At 50.0% G+C, this 18757-nt stretch overlaps 1 protein-coding gene across 3 annotated transcripts in view; it reads left to right on the forward strand.

Moving 5' to 3' along the window:
* DOCK4 (dedicator of cytokinesis 4) overlaps nucleotides 1-18757 on the forward strand; it is a 1768257-nt gene that overhangs the window by 847958 nt on the left and 901542 nt on the right. For all 3 annotated transcript variants that reach the window (XM_085653188.1, XM_085653189.1, XM_085653190.1), the window contains exon 24: nucleotides 7731-7858. In XM_085653188.1, coding sequence (XP_085509314.1) covers nucleotides 7731-7858 — 128 coding nt within the window. The remainder of the gene's footprint in view (nucleotides 1-7730; nucleotides 7859-18757) is intronic.

Genomic DNA, 18757 nt, shown 5'->3' on the forward strand with positions numbered 1-18757 from the left:
CTCCTTCCATGCCCTGAGTAGGCGGGGCTATCGCCTTGCTGTTCACTCTGGTTTCACTTCTGGCTCTAGGGGAGTGGGTATCTTGGTCAGGGCCTCTCTCCCGTTGGAGGTGGACGAGGTGCTCCACGATGATAGAGGGCGATATGCAGCATTGGTGGGGAGATGGGAGGGTAGAACTGTTTCGCTCGTTGCTGTTTATGTGCCACCGGGATTGCAGACGGCTACATTTGCTGATTTGGGGCGTTTGGTCCTGGGCCTTCCTGGGGGGGTTCTGGTGTTAGGGGGTGATTTTAACGCTGTTGTATCCGGTATAGAGGACCGTCACCCCCCCCCAGGGATCTCCCTAGAGCCCAGGCCTGGCTGGGTGGCTTTCTAGATACTTTAGGACTTATAGATTGCTGGAGTTTGATGTACCCGGGACAGGCACAATACACCTTCCACTCTGGGGCCCACTGGAGTCTCTCGAGACTTGATTATATACTTATGCCGGCGTTCCAGGCTGGAATGATCGGGGAGGTGCGTCATTTGGCCCGAGGTATTTCTGACCATTCCCCTCTATTGTTGCAGATGGAGGTTGTTCCTGGGGCAGAGGGAAGAGTAGCGCCAATTAACCCCTGGTATTTACGTAACCCTAATATTCGCGCAGAACTGGTTAAGTCCATTGATCACTACTTCGACGATAATGTAGGGTCAGTGTCGTCTGCTGTCTCCCTATGGGAAGGTTATAAAACGGTGATCCGGGGGCATGCCTTGTCTCTTATTTCCCATGCTAGGAGGTGCGGGAGGGAAGAGGTGGTTCGCCTGGAAACTGACATAGCTGAGATGGAGGGGGATTTGGAGCGGGGTGTTATGGATGAGAAATTGCACGTTCTCAGCCTTAAACAGTCAGATTATAGAGCGCTGGTCATGGATGCTGCTAAAAGGATGAGTAGAGAGCAACAAGGACGACTGTATGATGTGGGAGATAAGGCCGGAAAGTTGATTGCTTGGTTGGACAGGAAGGAGAGAGCGAGTAGAGTGGTGCCGGTTGTGGAGAGAGTGGATGGCGTGTGTGTGACTGACCCGGTAGAAATTGTTCACTGCTTCGCGGATTACTTCCGTGGGGTATACTCTCTGGTCTCTGGGCGTTCGGAGGAGGACTCTCGTCTGTTGCTTAGAGATATTGCATTGCCGTCCCTCTCGGAGGCTGATAGCATATTGATGGAGGCGAAGTTGTCGCCGGATGAGATTGCTTTGGCCATTCGCTCGATCGCTTCTGGTAAGGCCATGGGTCCCAATGGTCTCCCCATTGAACTATATAAGTTGCGTCCAGATAAGATAGCACCGTATCTCCGTGACATGTTCCTCGCTGCACGGGCGGCGGGCTCCCTCCCCCTTGACCAACGTCTTGCCACCATAGTTGTGATACATAAAGAGGGGAAGCCGCGAGACCGCTGTGCCTCCTATAGGCCTATCTCGTTGTTGAACGCGGAACCCAAAATCCTGGCTAAGGTATTGGCCAATCGTCTGGTTCGGGTCGTGGGCGACTTGATTCATCAGGACCAGTCCGGTTTTATACCTCATCGTAATACCGCCCTGAACCTGAGGCGGTTGCATGGCGTGCTTGCTAGAGCGGAGTTTATGCGTGAGCCGGCCATCTTGGCGTCTTTGGACGCTACCATGGCGTTCGATACTTTAGATTGGGCGTATATTTGGGCTGCGTTAGCGAAATTCGGGTTTGGCCCGGAATTCATTGGGTGGGTAAAATTACTATACGCTTACCCATTGGCACAGGTTGTGGTGAATGGTAGGGTGTCTGCTCCCCTCGCGCTGGGGAGAGGTACGCGACAGGGCTGTCCGTTGTCGCCCCTCCTCTTTGCACTTTCTTTAGAACCTCTCGCTGCCTGGCTGTGTTGGGAGCCGTCGTTGCGGGGCATTAGATGGACGCCGGAATTTGAGGACCGTGTCTCCCTTTATGCGGATGACATCCTTCTGTATCTCACCTCTCCTCGAAAGTCCCTAATGGTATTGGTGGACGTATTGAATTCCTTCGGTCGTAATTCTGGCCTGGTTATCAACTGGGCCAAGTCATGTGTTTACGTCCTCTCGGGCGAGGCCCCCCTCCTGCCGCGGGGGTGCCCTATTCAGATTGCTACATTGGGGTTCAAATATTTGGGAATCTTCATATCACTGGACCCCGCGGTCCGCTATGAGCGAAACCTTCTCCCTCCACTCCAGCGATTGAAGGCCTACGTCGCGAGGTGGCGACTGCTTCCGCTCTCGCCGCTCGGACGGGCGGCATAGTTTAAAATGATGTCGCTGCCTCGCTTCTTGTACGCTTTACAAAATACGCTAGATGTCGTGCCGGCCCGTTACTTCCGTGAGGTGGAGGGTCTTCAGCGCCAACTGTTTTGGGACGGGCGACCGAGGATCGCTCTCGCCAAGTTGACACTCCCTTGGTATGATGGGGGTGTTGCCCTCCCCGATATTAAAAGATACTATTGGGCGTCTCAGTTGGCGGCGGTGAACCACGGGATATACGGTCCTGCTTTGAATCCGGCCTTCGAGATGGATATGTTATTACTTCCGGGCGGGGATTACAATCGGGCACTGTATTCGGCGACTCCGGATGCACGGTTGACAGGACCAACGCAAGTTGCGGTACGCGTGTGGCATGCGGCGAATGCTGCGATGGGGTGGAGGGATCGCTTGACTCGAGCGACGCCGTTGTATGCCTCCCAGCGCTTGGGTTGTCTGTGGAAAACGAAAGGCTTTGAGAAATGGGATATGATTGGTATAAGTAAGGTGGGTGACCTCTGGGCGAAAGGGTCCTTTAAAACGTTGAAATGCTCAAAACTGAATATAAATTAAATGATAGGGAGTACTTCCGATATGCACAGGTCTACCATGCGCTGTGTTTGGTTTTTCCGGATGTTGCTGCTATCCCAGAATATTCCCCGTTGGAAGATAGAGTGTTAGATGGCTATGTGCCCGACAGCACTATTTCTCTGATGTATAAAAAACTTATTAATGATCGTACGGACTTGCTGACCCATCTGCGGGAGGCGTGGACGGCCGACGGATTGGAACTGGACGATGAGGATTGGGTATCGGCGGTGGCCTCCCCGAAAGAGGTGGCGATCCCGGCCCGCCTTAGATTCGTGCAGCTGAAGATACTCCATAGAGTGCATGTCACAGGGCCTGGTTTGATACGTATGGGTTATTCGAGGGATGGAATGTGTAAGTGTGGCTGTGGCTTGTTGGGTACCTTTCTTCATATCCTATGGGAATGTTCGGAGGTCGTGCGATTTTGGAACGGGGTACATACGGTAATGGAGGAGGTCACGCATGTCGCTTTGTTACCAGAGGCCAGGAGGTGTTTGCTGAATGTCTGGGAACCAAATGACTATAATGCGGCGCAGACGCAGTGGGTGACTTTGGGGTACATGGTGGCTAAGCGTAATATCGCACAGTTGTGGGGTTCCCCGAGGCCGCCTACGATTTCGGTATGGAAGGAGAATATGGATTGGTGTATGTTCAGGGAAAAGACGGTGTATGTGGCGAGAGGCAAGCCTGGGAGGTGGACTAAGGTGTGGGGTCCATGGAATTCCTATCGTGGAAATATCTGCGCTCCGCCTCTGCCGCGAGAGGTCGACGTCGCTTTGTCCCCCTAGCCGCGCATTCTACGTAATTGTGTATGCTTTGTCCTCTTCTCCGCCGCCCCCCACTACCACCTCCTGTCAAGAGTTATTCCAGATAATGTGGATCTTCCCCCGTCCTGGGGAGCACACGCTGCTATTTCAGACTCTCATTGCCTTGTTTGTGTGTTATTGTTGTTTTTTTTTTTTTCTAATAGAAAATATGAAACCGTCCTTTTTGATCGCCCTTGGACTGTGGCCGCGGCCTGTTATATGTGCTTACGAACTTTCGGGAGCTTCTGCTTCTGGCTCATTGGAATGTATGGCGCTGCCTTGCTGGCTCCCGAGCTTTCTAGCGGCCGGCCCTTGTGGTTGTAGGCCCTTGTTTGTATCTTTTTAATGTGTAATAAAGGTTTCTTATAAATAAAAAAAAAGAAATACACACAGGCTGATGCTGCTGTTCCAAGGGGGCTTAAGTGAGAATGACCCCCCCGCCCACGAGGCACCTGCATATTCCCACCCTCCCCACACCCACCATGGCCTGAAAGTGATGGCCCAGCGGGGGAATGACACTGCTTCTGGACCAGGCTGCGTAAACGAGGCAGTAGGCCAAGGTGAGGATGCCCTAAGAGTCACAATAAACACTGGCCCCCAGCCTCAGTTTGACAGCATGGCAGGGGAGTGCGTTTGATACTGGCACTAATTTACAGTGGTCTGGCGGGGACCGCGTAAGACAGCAAGTTTCTGTGGGCCTCTTTACAGAGGCACTAAAAACCAGACCACAGATGACCCTGAAGCACCGCCCCATCGCCCGCCTTCCCAATCCGACCATGTATTTCATCCTGATTCCAGAGAAAAAGGCACTGAAATGTTCCACCTGCTCAGAGAAAGCGGAAAGAGTCCGCTGGAGGACTGTCAGGGAGTGGAAGCTTTAGGGGTGGGTGGTAAGTGGTGGACCATCTTCTGCCAGTCCGAGGGGAGCTCTGTCTGATAACCCTGTGCTGCTGCGTTGGTCGGGCTGGAGCTAGGCTGTGTTTCTGCTCACACTCCCTATGACTGCAGGATCTCCGACCCTGTAATCATATAATCCAGAATTTATGGCAGTGCATGACCTCGCTTTGAAAGTGATAAGAACCATTTAATGGGAAACATCCTGAAGAACGACTCTGGAACAACGAGTCACGCAAGCCAAACAACGACTTTCACGAACAAAGACTTAGCCTGAAACACGCATGTGTGTGGTTCAGGCTAAGACGGTCTAGTGCTCTTGCAAGGTGGAGTTCAGAGGCACGTCGGACAGGAACAGGTAAGATGTTTTGGGGTTAGTTCTAAGGGGTTGGGGGTTTGGATTAGTTTTACTGGGGTGGGGGGATTCGGGTTAGTTTTTAGGGGCTTGGAGGAATTGTGTAAGGTTTTAGGGGGTGGGAGGGGATCGAGTTAGTTTTTAGGGGGTGGGGGATTAAGTTAGTATTTACGGGGTGGGGGGCTCAGATTAGTTTTTAGGCGCTTGGAGAGATTTTGTTAGTTTTAAGGGGGTGGGAGGGGATTGTGTTAGTTTTTAGGGGGTTGGGGAGAATCAAGTTCGTTTTTAGTGGTAGGCGGGGATCATGTCAGTTTTTAGGGGGATGGGGAAGAATCAAGTTAGTTTTAAGGGGGTATGAGGGGAATGAGTTGGTATTTAGGGGTGGGAGGAATTTGTGGTTCAGTATGTTGTGGTTCTATACTTAGTGGTTTAGACTGAGTAGTTGTTTAGAATTCGTGGTTTAGGCATTCGTAATTAAGGAGGTCGTGGTATAATCATACAACCCCATTTAATGCAATGGAGTTATGTGGGCTCCTCAGCCCTGGGCAGTGAGTATTTGGGCAGTGAGTTTTTTTTATTTGGGCTGCAGGGGCATAGTTCATTCCCTTGCAGCCCCTGTGCTATAGAGGGGCCCCACCACTTCAGCGGGACCCCATTCTACCCAGGGCTAACGAATATCTCTGCGATGTGAAAGATTTGGGCCCCTCTTCACATCTGCAGGGGCAAAAGGGCACCATTTTATGTTACATCACTGTTGGGCTGGTTGACTATCCTTTGACTTTGAGTTATCCACAGTGGTGGCTGCCACCTACTGGGAGTGGTGTGGCAGGCAAATGGTAGGTGGGTGACGGTGCATGCAGCGCAACATTACATCAACAAAATTGCAGACCTGCATTACATTACTGTAACTTTATAACGCCAATGTAATGCATGTCGATGATTTGGTACACAAACACTAAATACATTTAAAACATTATAAGAAAACTCACTTACCTTGCGACACATCCGCGCTACCATCCTGTGTCCTTCACTCCTCCCGCGCAGGCCCCAGGAAACTCCCCTAGCCAATCCTGGCGCTGCTCCAGCATGAGAGCAGCGCCAGGATTGGATGGAGCAGGCTCTCTTGGAGCACCCAAGAGCACTGAGGCCTTTGCTCAGTCTCAACCCAGCTGTCCAAGACAGTTGGGTTGAGAGGTTTAAAGTGCGCATGTTTGGCTGGCCGTTGCAAGATGGCCGGCCAAAAGGACATACGCACTTTAAACATAAGAACCCTGTCCATAACTTCTTTTTGCTGCTGCAAGTCCGCTGCCCCACCCCCATCCTGACGCTCGGCTTGGGACAGGTTTATTGAAAAATAAAATGGTAATACATTAACCGTTGTACCATTTTATTTTTCATTTCTGGGGTATGGGGTGCATTTCAATCAGTGAGGCGATGCTTCTCCACCTTAATGGAGGAGCCACCCCTGGTTACCCATCCCATGGCAGCTGTATTATCAAATTGAGCACCGCAGGTCAAAGTTTGCTTAAGCCCACTATAGACTTTCTTTGAATCAGCTTTGAAGTTATTTTGGAGACTAGCCCCCTTAAGAAAAAGTTGCTGTTTGTACTAAACACAGTATTTTGAAGTTGCATTACTTGGGTGAGAGGCAGACACTGCTGACTGTTCTCGATAAGTGTGATGTGATCTTGACTTTGGCAGCCCAAGGGCTGGAGGTATATGGGTGTGGGCTAGTGGCACCTCACTCAGTCTGGCAGCTCCGAGAAGTTCTTTTTTCAGTAGTCCGGTCTGGATAATGCCAATGCTTGCATAAGACACGAGTGTGGATCTGTCATCCTGCAGGAACCCGGGCTTGGTCCAGTATCATTCCCGAACACTATGCCATATAGGAGAAGTTCAGCAGTGAGCCAATTGTCGCAGAGGTAGGCCTAGGCTTCGACAGCTTGTGTATCCTTGAACGCTGCGTGGCCAGCAGTACAGGAATGACATACTACAAGAAGGCTGAGGGAGAGATAGTGTTCCAGTGGGCTGGTGTAATGTCACAAACCACATTTATGGCATTGTACTGGCATCCATTTAGTTTCTGTGAATATTCCCCATCCCAGCAACGTGGTCGTCTAAGGGTCAGACAAGCTGCAAGAGGAGTCTCTATGGCTACAGAAGTACAGGTAAGTGCCCATGGCATTCAATTCCGGATTTTGTCATGGATCTTTTCGAATCTGCATTCCCAATACGGAATGTCTACCACGGCTCCTACACCCTGCCCCCACCGCCAATCACCTCCTTAAAAATAAGGCTGGGTATCTAAGTAGAGGCCGAACTGCATCCTTAACATTCCAAATGACTCCTCTTCTGTTTTTATTCTTTTTCTTTTGTTGCCTATTTATTCATGTTGTGTATGATACCTGTGATTATGCCTGAAATAACCTTTACAAAAGTTCTGAATTTTTTTTAAAAATAAGATATTATTTTAAAAAGAGGCAACGTTTGTAAGAAAGTCCATCCTCAAAAAGTAATGCCAGATATCCTTTGACTTTTATCCTTAATAGACGAGAACAGTACAAAACATTTGAACATTTCTAATTGTCATCATCTATGTGAATTAAAACGTGTTTATTTCCAGTTTATCATAGTTATCCCGTAAGCATTTCCACGACGTGCTCCATTACCTGTGACGTCACCGTGTTGTGCACTGTATGCGAGAGTGCACAGAAATAGACCTCCGTGAATGGAAGGCCTGCTCGATGCTCTCTTAAGCTAAAAATACCGCGTGGGCGTGGCTCATCCATCCCCTCTCTTGTGTTTTTCAGATTCCCGATGTATTCTGCTGCCAGTAGTGTTGCACCACCTCCACATGCACTTGCAGGAGCAGAAAGATCTCGTAATGTGCGCACGTATCCTTAGCAACGTGTTTTGTCTCATCAAGAAAAACAGTTCTGTAAGTAAATACAGCCCATTTAGCCTTTTGACTGCAGAGTTGCATTTTTGCAAGGAAATGTTCATCTTACTGAGGAGACGCTGCATTCACCACACGTTCTGTTAATTTACATATTATTGCCGCATTTATAATTCGTATTTTCGAAAAACAGTTAGTTACCGTTTTAGGTGGCTGGTAACGGGAGTGTTGAGAAAGGAATTTATCTTGGTAGGGTCATGACGTCACCCATCCTTCCTGCTGTGGGCACCAATTCAAACCGGGCTGTGAGGCCCAGTTGGAAAAAAACGCCAAAGGATAACTCAAAGCATTCCGAATTGGCAGCACACTTTCCAACCGGTCAGTGTACGCATCAACAGTGTCACCAGGTTTAGTCCAGTGCTCTAAAGAAAACGTTCCTGCTCATTGTAGGGATATCGTTATCTTTTGGTATTTCTAGACTGAAACACAAAAAAATGGAACGCAAAAAAATGATGGGCGGAATGTTGAACATTGTCAAACATTCACCCCCAGTCACAGACCTGGGTTGAATCCATCGTTATTTTGCCCACCATGCCATTCCAGTTTTGACCCAGCCGTATGCAAATCAGCGTTGACCCTGTTCCCTATGGGAACAGTCCAGCCCGAACTACCAGGCCAGGTCCTCCCTGGACCAGAAAACAAGCATCCTGGGGCTGGTCTCGGAGCATCACCCCTCATCAGCCTGGCTAGCTTGAAACTAGTGGCATAGCAAACACGGGACCCACGTCTGGACTGGACTGGACTGGGCTGGACTGATACCATATGGAAAAGAGTCCAGACATATTTGTATATGGCTGGGTCCAAACTGGGGTGGCATAGTGAGCAGAAGAACAATGGATTAAACCCAGATCTGTGACTGGGGGTGAGTGGTTGAAAAGTTTCAGTACTCCATCCATCATCTTGTTGTGTTTGGTATTTCTAGAATGCCAACCTAGCTGTGGAGATCTATGGAGCACTGCAGTTGGCCTTTCTTTTGAGTACTTCAGCAGTGATCAAGTCATCCCACTTGTAGAACTTGTGAACAGTACCAAATTCTCCTGTGCGTATTTTTTTCTTAATTGCCAGATATCTACAGTGTTTTAATGGAGCAAAATGCATATTGTTTATCATTAGGTGTTCTCCATGCAGCTGTGAATGTAGTTGTCCCCAAGGGCAGAAACATGAACCTCTTTGTTTTTAATAAAAATGGTTGAAAAATAATCTGTATTGAACATACTATGCCCGCCCCTGGAGCACAGTGTAGTGTGGTTCAAGACTACACAGCCCCTGTTTTCTTTGGTCTTCCTGCCAATATACCTTCTAGTACTGATTCTTTTTAGTTGCTTATTCTTATAAGTAAGGCTTTTGGGGCCTTTTTGGGGTCTAGAATGCTTTTGTGTTTTGCTGCATTTATTTGTTTAACCCTCCCAACTTTTTGATACTTGCTTGTGTAAATATGCTCCATAATTAGCCTGTCTTGTTAAACCCTACTAAAGATGCATGTTCTGTCTGGCCTTCAAACAGGTGTGAGCTGCTGCCCCATTTTATTCAGTTATCCAGTATTGGGGTATCTTTCATAGATTCACATGCCTGAATCATTCCCACTCGTCGTAGTGGGAGTCCCACGGTACATAAATAACAAAGTAGTAAATAGTACATTTCCATAGGCTATTATGGTATGGTATTTTGCAAAAAGGACCAAACTGAAAACCTAACCAATCAGCAACCAGCACCCTCTAGAACCTTCCCAAGAGAGGCTGAGTCCCTCAGATTTTCACCGCACTTCGTTGTGTAAGGGAGTCTGCCTGAGCCCTGCTCACTTTCTTCAGTTTTCTACAGATAAGTCTTATTTAGATTTCTTTAAGAAGAATGTCTGATAAAAAAGGGTTGTTTAGAGCCTGTAAATCGTGTGGAAAGAAGAGAGTGCATGTGGAGGATGCACACAAGGATTGTATTTATTTTCTCTATCCTAGCCATGAAACAATACAATGTAAGATCTGCCGCACCTGCTCAACCAAAACCTTGAGGGATAGAGAAGGAAGACTTCTAATATGGCTAAAAAAAGAAGCCGTCTGCTTCTTCTGATGTGGATAGGGACACGTCCTCTATCTCACTCAAGAAGCCCAGGTCGCCTGAGGGTGAACCTGAAGAGAGAAGAAAACATTCTAAAGTCTCTCATTTGGCCTAGGAATCACTTAAAAAGGAGAAACAGTCTAAGGTCTCTTCAAAGATTGAATCCCATCAGACTCCCGGAATGTCAAAGAAAAAACCAGAGTCTTCTAGCCATTCCAAGGGTAAAGCTGGCCACAAGTCTTCTTCGGCGTCAAGTTCACCATCGAGGCCGGGGTCTACTTCAACGACGACTACTGTGACTCTCTCGTCGTTGAAATCGTCGACAGCATTAACAACATCGACAGAAAGTATAAAGGAATTCATACCGTCAACACTACCTATATCGTCGACAGCTACAGCATCGACGAGAGTGAAGACCTCATCGTCAACGAGCCTGTCGACGAAGTCATCGTCGATGACACCACCGTCAACGACGAGACAGCTGACGACGAAATCGTCGACGACGATACCATCGACGATGGTGACGACACCGTCGTCGACTGAAAATGTTCCATTGATGACAATCCCACCGGCTGTGGTAGTACCGTTGACTATCACTGGTTTACCGCTGATGACATCCCCGTCGACGGCGAGAATTTCTCCGTCGACGACAACACTAACCTAAAAAAATCCAGTTTGTTATGCAGGTCCGTCAACCCCGTTCCAGCAATCTGTGCAAACTCAATTCAGAACACCAAAAATATCTTCGCTACCTCCCAGCCATCTTTTAGATGTCGAGGATTCAGATGAGGACGAAGGCCAGTTTTGAGCTGCACGTAATCCTTCTGAACTGAATGTTAAATATCAAGAGGAGGATGATGACTATGAGGATGAAGAGCAGTATTACCAGAATTATCCGGCCCCTCCTGCTCAGTACTAACAATATAAATATTTTGAGTAGCCTAGGCAGCAGCCTGTGCAATTTCCTCTGGCGGTAATTCTAGACCTTCAGAATATGTTGCAGATTATAAAAGACGGTTTCCTCCTCAAGAGGATGAGGTCATAGCTCCTCCACCTCTTTAGGTAGCTCCTCAAACACTGCTACCTCCACCTCCTGTCACTCCTGGTTTGGCGCCATGTCCCATGACTCCTCCTCCTCCCAGAGAAGACCCTACCACATCTGAGGATGAGCAGGAAGAAGGAGAGATACCAGACCCTCCTCCACTCACTGATGAGTGGGATGACTACATAGCACCAACGTCATCCCCACCGCCTCATCATCCTTCAGACACGCATCCAGAGGATATCGGAGGATTCCATAATATTATGGACAGAGCCGCTAACAGATTTCATCTTCCAACAACTGTGCTTCAATTGCACTGTTTTCTCTATGATTTTAAGGACCAGGCAAGAAAGACTGTCAGATCAATACCCATCATTGATCAGATTTGGCAGGAAGGAATCAAGGTCATGCAGGCGCCAGCTGCCGTGGTTCCTGTGCTGCCAAGTTTGGATAAAAAATATAGAGCCCCTGAGGGTTCTCCTGCGTGTCTAACAAGTCACCCCAAGTCAGACTCAGTGATCTCTCAGGCGGCTCAGAGACTATAAAAAAATCCGTCTACACCTATCATTTCTCCACCAGACAAGGAGGGTCGACGCCTTGATTCAATTGGAAAAAGATTTTCATCAATGGCGGCAGTCTCCGTTAGGGCTGCTAACGCTTTGGCCATTTTAGCCCGTTATGATAGGCAAACATGGTTGACATAGGTATGATGAAGGATGTAATTCCGGAAGATAGTAAAGAGGAGTTTCTTAAAATACTAACGGAGGGAGAAAGAGCAGCGTCAGAAATAATTGACATTACTATGGACATTGCCACAACTGGTTTCCGGCAATTAGTTGGCACTGCCGTTCTAAGGCGACAAGGGTGGTTAAAAGCAACAAATTTCCACCCGGAAATTCAGACCAAGATCTTGGATATGGCCTATGATGGCGACAGCCTGTTTGGCAGCCATTTTGGTGAGGCGCTTACCGCCATTAAAAAAGATACTGATACTGCTAAGGCGCTTGGAACCCTGCAGTACCGCAAGGTGCCCTTTCGGGGAGCCTGGGGTAGGGCTTTCTCCAATTATAGGGGGACTTACCAGCATTTCCAGTCCTTTCAGACCTACCAGCCGCAATATCGACAAGGGTATCAGCAGCAATCCTACTGCCAAGCGACTACAGCTTGTTTCTCTAGGCAAGGCTCCAGACGAAAGCCAGGCTCTCAAGGCTGTGACACCGGCCGTAAGCAGTGATTGCAGCAGGGTACCAGCTGCTTTTCCTTTCCCCCTGAATGGTGCGAAAAGCTCCGAACATATCAACCAGTGGTGGGACATCACTTCATACAAGTGGGTCCTGGCAATCATCTCTTTTGGCCACAGTTTAGAATTCATTCATATTCTTCCCAATACCCCTCCCAGGGGATCGCACCCCCCTCGCCTTCACTTACTCAAAAAAGAAGCAAGGATCCTGCTTCAAAAAGGGGCAATAGAAAAGGTCCCTTTTTCCCAGAGAAGGAAAGGGTTCTACTCCCTCTTCTTTCTAATTAGCAAAAAGTCGGGAGAGTGGAGGCCTATCCTAGACCTCAGAAAATTTAACAAATTCCTAAAGAGTCAAACATTCTGGATGGTCACACTTTCAGACATCCTACGATGCCTCAACAGTGGCGATTTCATGACTTAATCGGATCTCGAGGGTGCATACTTTTATGTCCCTATTCATCCAAAGTTCAGGAAATTCCTACTATTCACAGTGGCTGGTACCCACTATCAATTCTGAGTCCTTCCATTTGGCCTCAAATCGGCTCCACGGACGTTCACAAAGTTTTTTGCTCCAGTGGCAGCAGTCTTGCGAAGCAAAGGTCATCAGGTATTACCTTACCTCGGTGACTGGCTGCTAAAGGCACCATCCTCTCGCCTAGTGGAAAATGCAACAGACAATTGCCTCACTTTCTTTCACAAATGGGTCTCTGACTCAATTTCCAAAAATCTTTGATCCAACCGAACCGGATAATGACCTTCCTGGGTGCCAGATTGGACACCATCCAGAACAAAGCTTTTCTTTCCCAGGAAAGACAACAAAGGTTACAAGCATTAGCACTCAAACTGTCCAGAAAAAAGTGTGTTTCTGTGAGAGTGTACAAATCTCTACTGGGAATGCTCTCTTCAGCAATAGATCTTGTGCCGCTGACTCGCTTGCACATGAGGCCTCTTCAAGAGGAACTACAATGTCAGTGGATTCAAATCACAGGTTCATTAGACGACGTGGTCAACGTCACTCCTCGGATGTAAGAGGCTTTACGATGGTGGACTCAGAAATAACATCTGTCCCAAGGCCAGTCTTTTCTTCCGTTCATCCCAGGTTACATAGTAACAACAGATGCTTCTATGGAAGGCTGTGGAGGACACTTACAGGACCTGCAAGTGCAAGGGAAGTGGTCCTTGGCTCAGCGGCAAATGCACATAAACAGGTTGGAATTGAAAGCCATTTTCCTATCTCTTCAGACTTACCTTCCTCGAATACAGGGGTCGTCGGTGTTGATCCGGCCGGACAACACCTCAAGCATGTTTTACATCAACAAACAAGGAGGAACGAAATCTCTGACTGTCACAGGATCCACAGCAGTTGTGGAACTGGCTGACGCTCCACCGAATTTCCTTGACCGCAGAACATGTCCCGGGTCTCCGGAATACCTTGGCGGATACCTTGAGCAGAACAAACGACAGCTGTCACGAATGGGAGCTGGAACAAGAACAGCTGAACAAGATATTTGCAACCTGGGGGAAACCAGCGCTGGACCTATTTGCGATGCAGATCAACTCCAAATGCTGATTCTTCGCAAGCAGATTCCCTCTCCCAAACTCACGAGGGAATGCTCTTTTGATGCGCTGGTCAGGGATCTATGCATACGCTTTTCCTCCCATTCCTCTGATACCTAGGGTCCTCATGAAGATGAAATTGGAACACTGCCGCATTCTGCTGATAGCCCCCAGGTGGCCCAGACAACACTGGTACATGGAACTCCTTCTGTCGGAAGTTCAGCCCATCCGTCTATTGCAGACACCAACGCTGTTGACCAAGAACAATGGCCAAGTGCGTCACCCGGAGCCAGCTTCTCTGCAACTGCATGCTTGGCTCCTGAATTCTTTCAATTTAGAAATTTGAACATTGCGCAAGACTGCAGGGCATTATTGGCAAGTCTAGAGCTGAAAGTACTAATAAGACTTACAGGCTTAAATGGAAGCGTTTTTGTGTATGGTGCAAACGCAAGGAGGTAGATCCCTTTCTCTCTGCCATCAGGGAGGGGGTCTATCAAAGAGCCAAGTTTTGAGGTTTCTCGTGAAGATGGGGAGTGATGTTGTCTGAGGTGGAGTCGTAGGGCGTCCCAGGCTCTGGCCACGAGGAAGGAGGAGGAGAAGGAGCGGTCTCCCGATCTGGTCTTTCTGGCGCGGGGAACCACCGCGTAGAAGAGCTGGGCTGATAGTAGGGTTCTTTGGGGTGCGTGGAAGTTGAGTCGGCTGTTTAGTTATGTCCGGTGTTGTGGAGGGCTTTGTGGGCGTGGGTGAAGATTTTGAAGGTGATTCTAGTTTCGATGGGGAGTCAGTGGAGTGTGCGCCAGTGCTGGGAGATGTGGCAGTGTCTTGGCAGGTTGAGGACCAGTCTTGCGGCGGCGTTCTGGATGTTTTGTAGCTTGCGGGTGAGGTTTTTGTTTATTCCGGCATAGAATGCGTTGCCGTAGTCGAGTCTGCTGGTGACGAGGGTGTGGGTGATGTTTTTCCTGTGCTCGAGGGGGATTCATTTGAAGGTCTTACGTGGGAGGCGGAGGGTGTGGAAGCAGGCGGATGTGACGGAGTTGATCTGGCGGTCCATTTCGAGTCCAGGATGACTCCAAGGTTGCGCACGTGGTCCGTGGGGGTGGGTAGGCTTCTGAGGGTGGGGGGCCACCATGTGTCGTTCCAGGCTTCGGGGTGTGGGTCCATTATGAGTACTTCTGTTTTGTCGGTGTTGAGTTGTAGGCAGCTGCTTTTCATCCATTTGGTGACAGCTTCCATGCCTTCTTGGAAGTTGTGTTTGGCTGCGTTGGGTTCATTGAATAGGGAGAGAATTGGGTGTCGTCTGAGGATGAAACAATGTTGAGTCCGTAGGCTCTGACGATGGAGGCAAGCGGAGCCATGTAGACGCTGAAGAGCGTTGGGCTGAAGGAGGCCCCCTTAGGGACTCCGCAGGTGGTTGGTCTAGGGTGCAAGTGGAAAGGGGGGAGTCTGACCCGCTGCATTCTGCCGGGGAGGAAAGAGTGGCCTTGTCCCGGATCCCTGCGTCGTGGAGTCTGCGTATTAGGGTGCGGTGGGATATAGTGTCGAAGGCCACTGAGAGGTCGAGGAGGCTGAGGGCTACTGTTTCTTCTTTGTCCAGTAGGGAGCGGATGTCGTCTGTTGCGGCGAGGAGGGTGGTTTCTTTGCTGTGGTTTTTTCTGAAGCCGGATTGGGACGGGTCGAGGATGTTGTGCTCTTCGATGAAGGTGGTGAGTTGGCTGTTGATGGCTTTCTCGATGACTTTCGCTGGGAACTGGAGCAGGGAGATGGGTCTGTAGTTTTTGAGGTCGGTGGGGTCTAGCGAGGACTTCTTCAGGAGGGGGTTGATCTCTGTGTGTTTCCAGTCGTCGAGAAGGAGGCGTTCGCCAGGGAACGGTTGATGGTGTGGCAAAGAATGGGTGAGATGGTGTCGACGGATCTGTTGAAGATGTGGTGGGTGGCAGGGGTCCGTGGGGGGCCCGGAGTGGATTGACTTCATCGTCTTCAGTCTGTCTTTGGTGGTGTGGGCTGTCCAGCTGTCAATCGTTGGCTTTAAGGTGTCGGGGTGGCTGGCTAGGGTTCAGTGTGTTGGTTGTCTACGTCGAAGTTGTCGTAGATGTTCTTGATTTTGTGGTGGAAGAAGGTGCTGAGTTTGTTGCAGAGGTCTTGTGAGGGAGGAATGTCAGTCGACTAGCTGGTGGGTTGCGCGAACTCCTTGATGATGTTGAAGAGTTCTTTGCTGTTGTGTGCATGTGTGGAGAGTCTGTCTTCGATTGCTGTTTTCCTTGTGTTTCTGATGAGTTGTGGTGGGCGTTGGTGGCGGCTTTCAAGTTATGGGCTTTTGTGGATTTGGAGTTCCTCCAGGCCTTCTTGAGACGACGGCAGGTGCGCCTGGACTCTCGAAGTTTGGTGGTAAACCATCTGGCTTTCTTGATGTGTGTGTTGTTGTTCTTTTTGAGGGGGGCTACGGTGTTGGCGCTGTCGGTGATCCATCTGTGCAGAGTTCGGCTTTGGTGTTGGGGTTGTCGTCTTCCATGGTGGTTGGGGTGGAGTTGCCGAGTGAGTGGGTGAGCTGGTCGTTGGTGAATTTGGTCCAGTTTCTCCGTGGGAGCAGGTGATTGTGTCTGTGGCTGGTGAGGTTCTGAAGGGTAAGTGGATGTATCATGGTCTGTCCACGGGAGTTCGGTGGTGTGGCTGAAAGTGATGGAGTTTCCTGTTGTGAAGAGGGGCTCGAGTGTGTGTCCATCTGAGTGCGTGGGTTCAGTCACGATCTGGCAGAGTCCAATGTTGTGGAGGTTGTCCAGGAGGGATGCGGTGTTCGGGTCTAGTTGGTTGTCGAGGTGGAAGTTGAGGTCTCCCAGCAGGGTGTAGTTGGTGGAATGCGATGGCTTGCGGGGAGATGATGTCCATGATGGATTTCGTGAATGGTCCAGGGGGTCGATAGATGAGGGTTCCCCTGAGGGTGGTGGTAGGGTTGGCCTGTATCTTGAAGTGAAGGTGTTCCATCAGGTCTGTGGGCTTGTCGAGGAGTGTGCTCAGGTGGAGGGTGGATTTGTGGATGATGGCGATTCCTCCTCCCGGGTGGGTGTGGTGATCCTTCCGGGAGATCATGTATCCTTGGGTAATGACGATGGCGATGGCCGGTCCCGAGGTGATGTAGGCCCAGTTTTCCATGAGGAATGCTATGTCCGGGGTGGTGCTGTCGAGGAGGTCCCAGATTTCGGTGGTGTGTGGAGTGATGGGACGTTGAGGAGGATGCATTACAGTGTCTTGGGTTCGAGTGTGTTCTTGTGGGCGGGTTGAGCTGGGTCCGTGTTCCTGGCCGTGCTGTAGGTGTGCCGGCAGCGGTGACAGCTGAAGGTTCCGTGGGTGTCGGCTGGTGATGCTGGCTTGCAGTTGTTGTTGCAGCCTGGGTTGAGTGCGTGGAGTGCCGCTGGGTCGTAGCTTTGGCGGTGCGGAGGTCCAGGGTTCCTGCTGCTGGTTGCGGTCAGGTCGCGAACGGGCGCAGACGGGCCTGCCTTCGGCGCGTCAGTGGCGTGGTCGAACCGCAGCCTCCATTAAGTCGGGGTCGGGGAGGGCTAGACAGCTGGGAGGCGGGAGCAGGGAGGGAAACTGGCTTTGGGGGCCGATGGGGGCAGCAGCAGCAGGGAAAACGGGCAAAAAAAGTGGCAAAAAACAAGAAGAGTGGAGAAAAGAGATAGAAAGCGAGTGAAAGGGAGAGATAAAAATGAGGGTGAAAAACGAGTAGAACGGAGCAGAAAAAGAGAGGATAAGTGGAGCGAGAGGAGGAGTCAGAGGTCCACTGGACCACCAGGGATGAAGCGCAGGTATAACCTGTGGGCGGAGGAGGGCCTCGAACACCAACACTACAGGAGTGCAGGGGCTCAGGCGGGCCTCACTTGATGGTGGAGCTGCGAGGCTGGGATAGCAATTTCACTGACAATGAGTCATTGGTCTTGCTCGCCTGTCCCAGCAGCGGCCGCCATTAAGTAGGTGTCGGGGAGGGCTGGACAGCTGGGAGGCGGGAGTGGGGAGGGGAACTGGCTTGGGCCTGTCGTGCTGGTCATGCTGGAGGGGAGGGGCCGCGGGGGCAGCAGCGGCGGGGAAAACGGGCAAAAAAAGTGGCAAAAACAGGAAGAATGGAGGAAAGAGATAGAGAGTGAAAGGAAGAGATAAAAATTAGGGTGAAAGACAAGTAGAACGGAGCATAAAAGGAGAGGAAAGCTGAGTGAGAGAAGGAGTCAGAGGTCCACTGGACCACCAGGGATGAGGCGCAGGTATAACCTGCGGGTGGAGGAGGGCCTCGAACACCAACACTACGGGAGTGCAGGGGCTCAGGTGGGCCTCACTTGATGGTGGAGCTGTGAGGGTGGGAGAGCAATTTTACTGACAATGAGTCAGTGGTCTTGCTCATCACTGGAGGGTGGCTCCCTCTGTCGTCTCCATACCGATAGTCAACACCTTAAAGACAGCACAAATGTCTTCTGCCAGGATTAAAAAGGACAGGTTGGTGAAGGATATGTTGCTGAAGCAACCACCAGCGCCCACCACGGTGAGTGCGAATGCAGGAGATGAAGAACAAATAGACGGGTTGGAGGCCTCTGATGTCCCAGCGATCAAGGCCTTTATGAGTACGCTTTTCACCTCGTTCCGTGAAGATCTGCTCACAGTGCAAACCCAACTCTCAGCAGACTTGAAAGATGTAAGAAAAGATTTGAATGACGTGGGGGACCATGTTGCATCCTTGGAAGAGCGAGAAACTACCAGGGACGAAGAACTGGAAATGATGCAGCAGGAAATTCAGCGACAATGTGAACAACATATCAAACTGCAAGCAGCTACGGAGGACCTAGAAAACCGCTCACGCAGGAACAATACGTATCAGAGAGGCACCATCATGCCAGAAGGTGAAGACCTCCGCGAATATGTTCTCACTCCTTTCAAACAGGTGTTGGGCGATGAATGCCCCACGGAGATCCAGATTGACAGAGCGCACCGTGTGGGACTTCCTAAAAAC

The sequence above is a fragment of the Triturus cristatus genome, chromosome 4_1 (genome assembly GCF_964204655.1).
Source record: "Triturus cristatus chromosome 4_1, aTriCri1.1, whole genome shotgun sequence".
NCBI classification, from domain to species: Eukaryota; Metazoa; Chordata; class Amphibia; order Caudata; family Salamandridae; genus Triturus; species Triturus cristatus.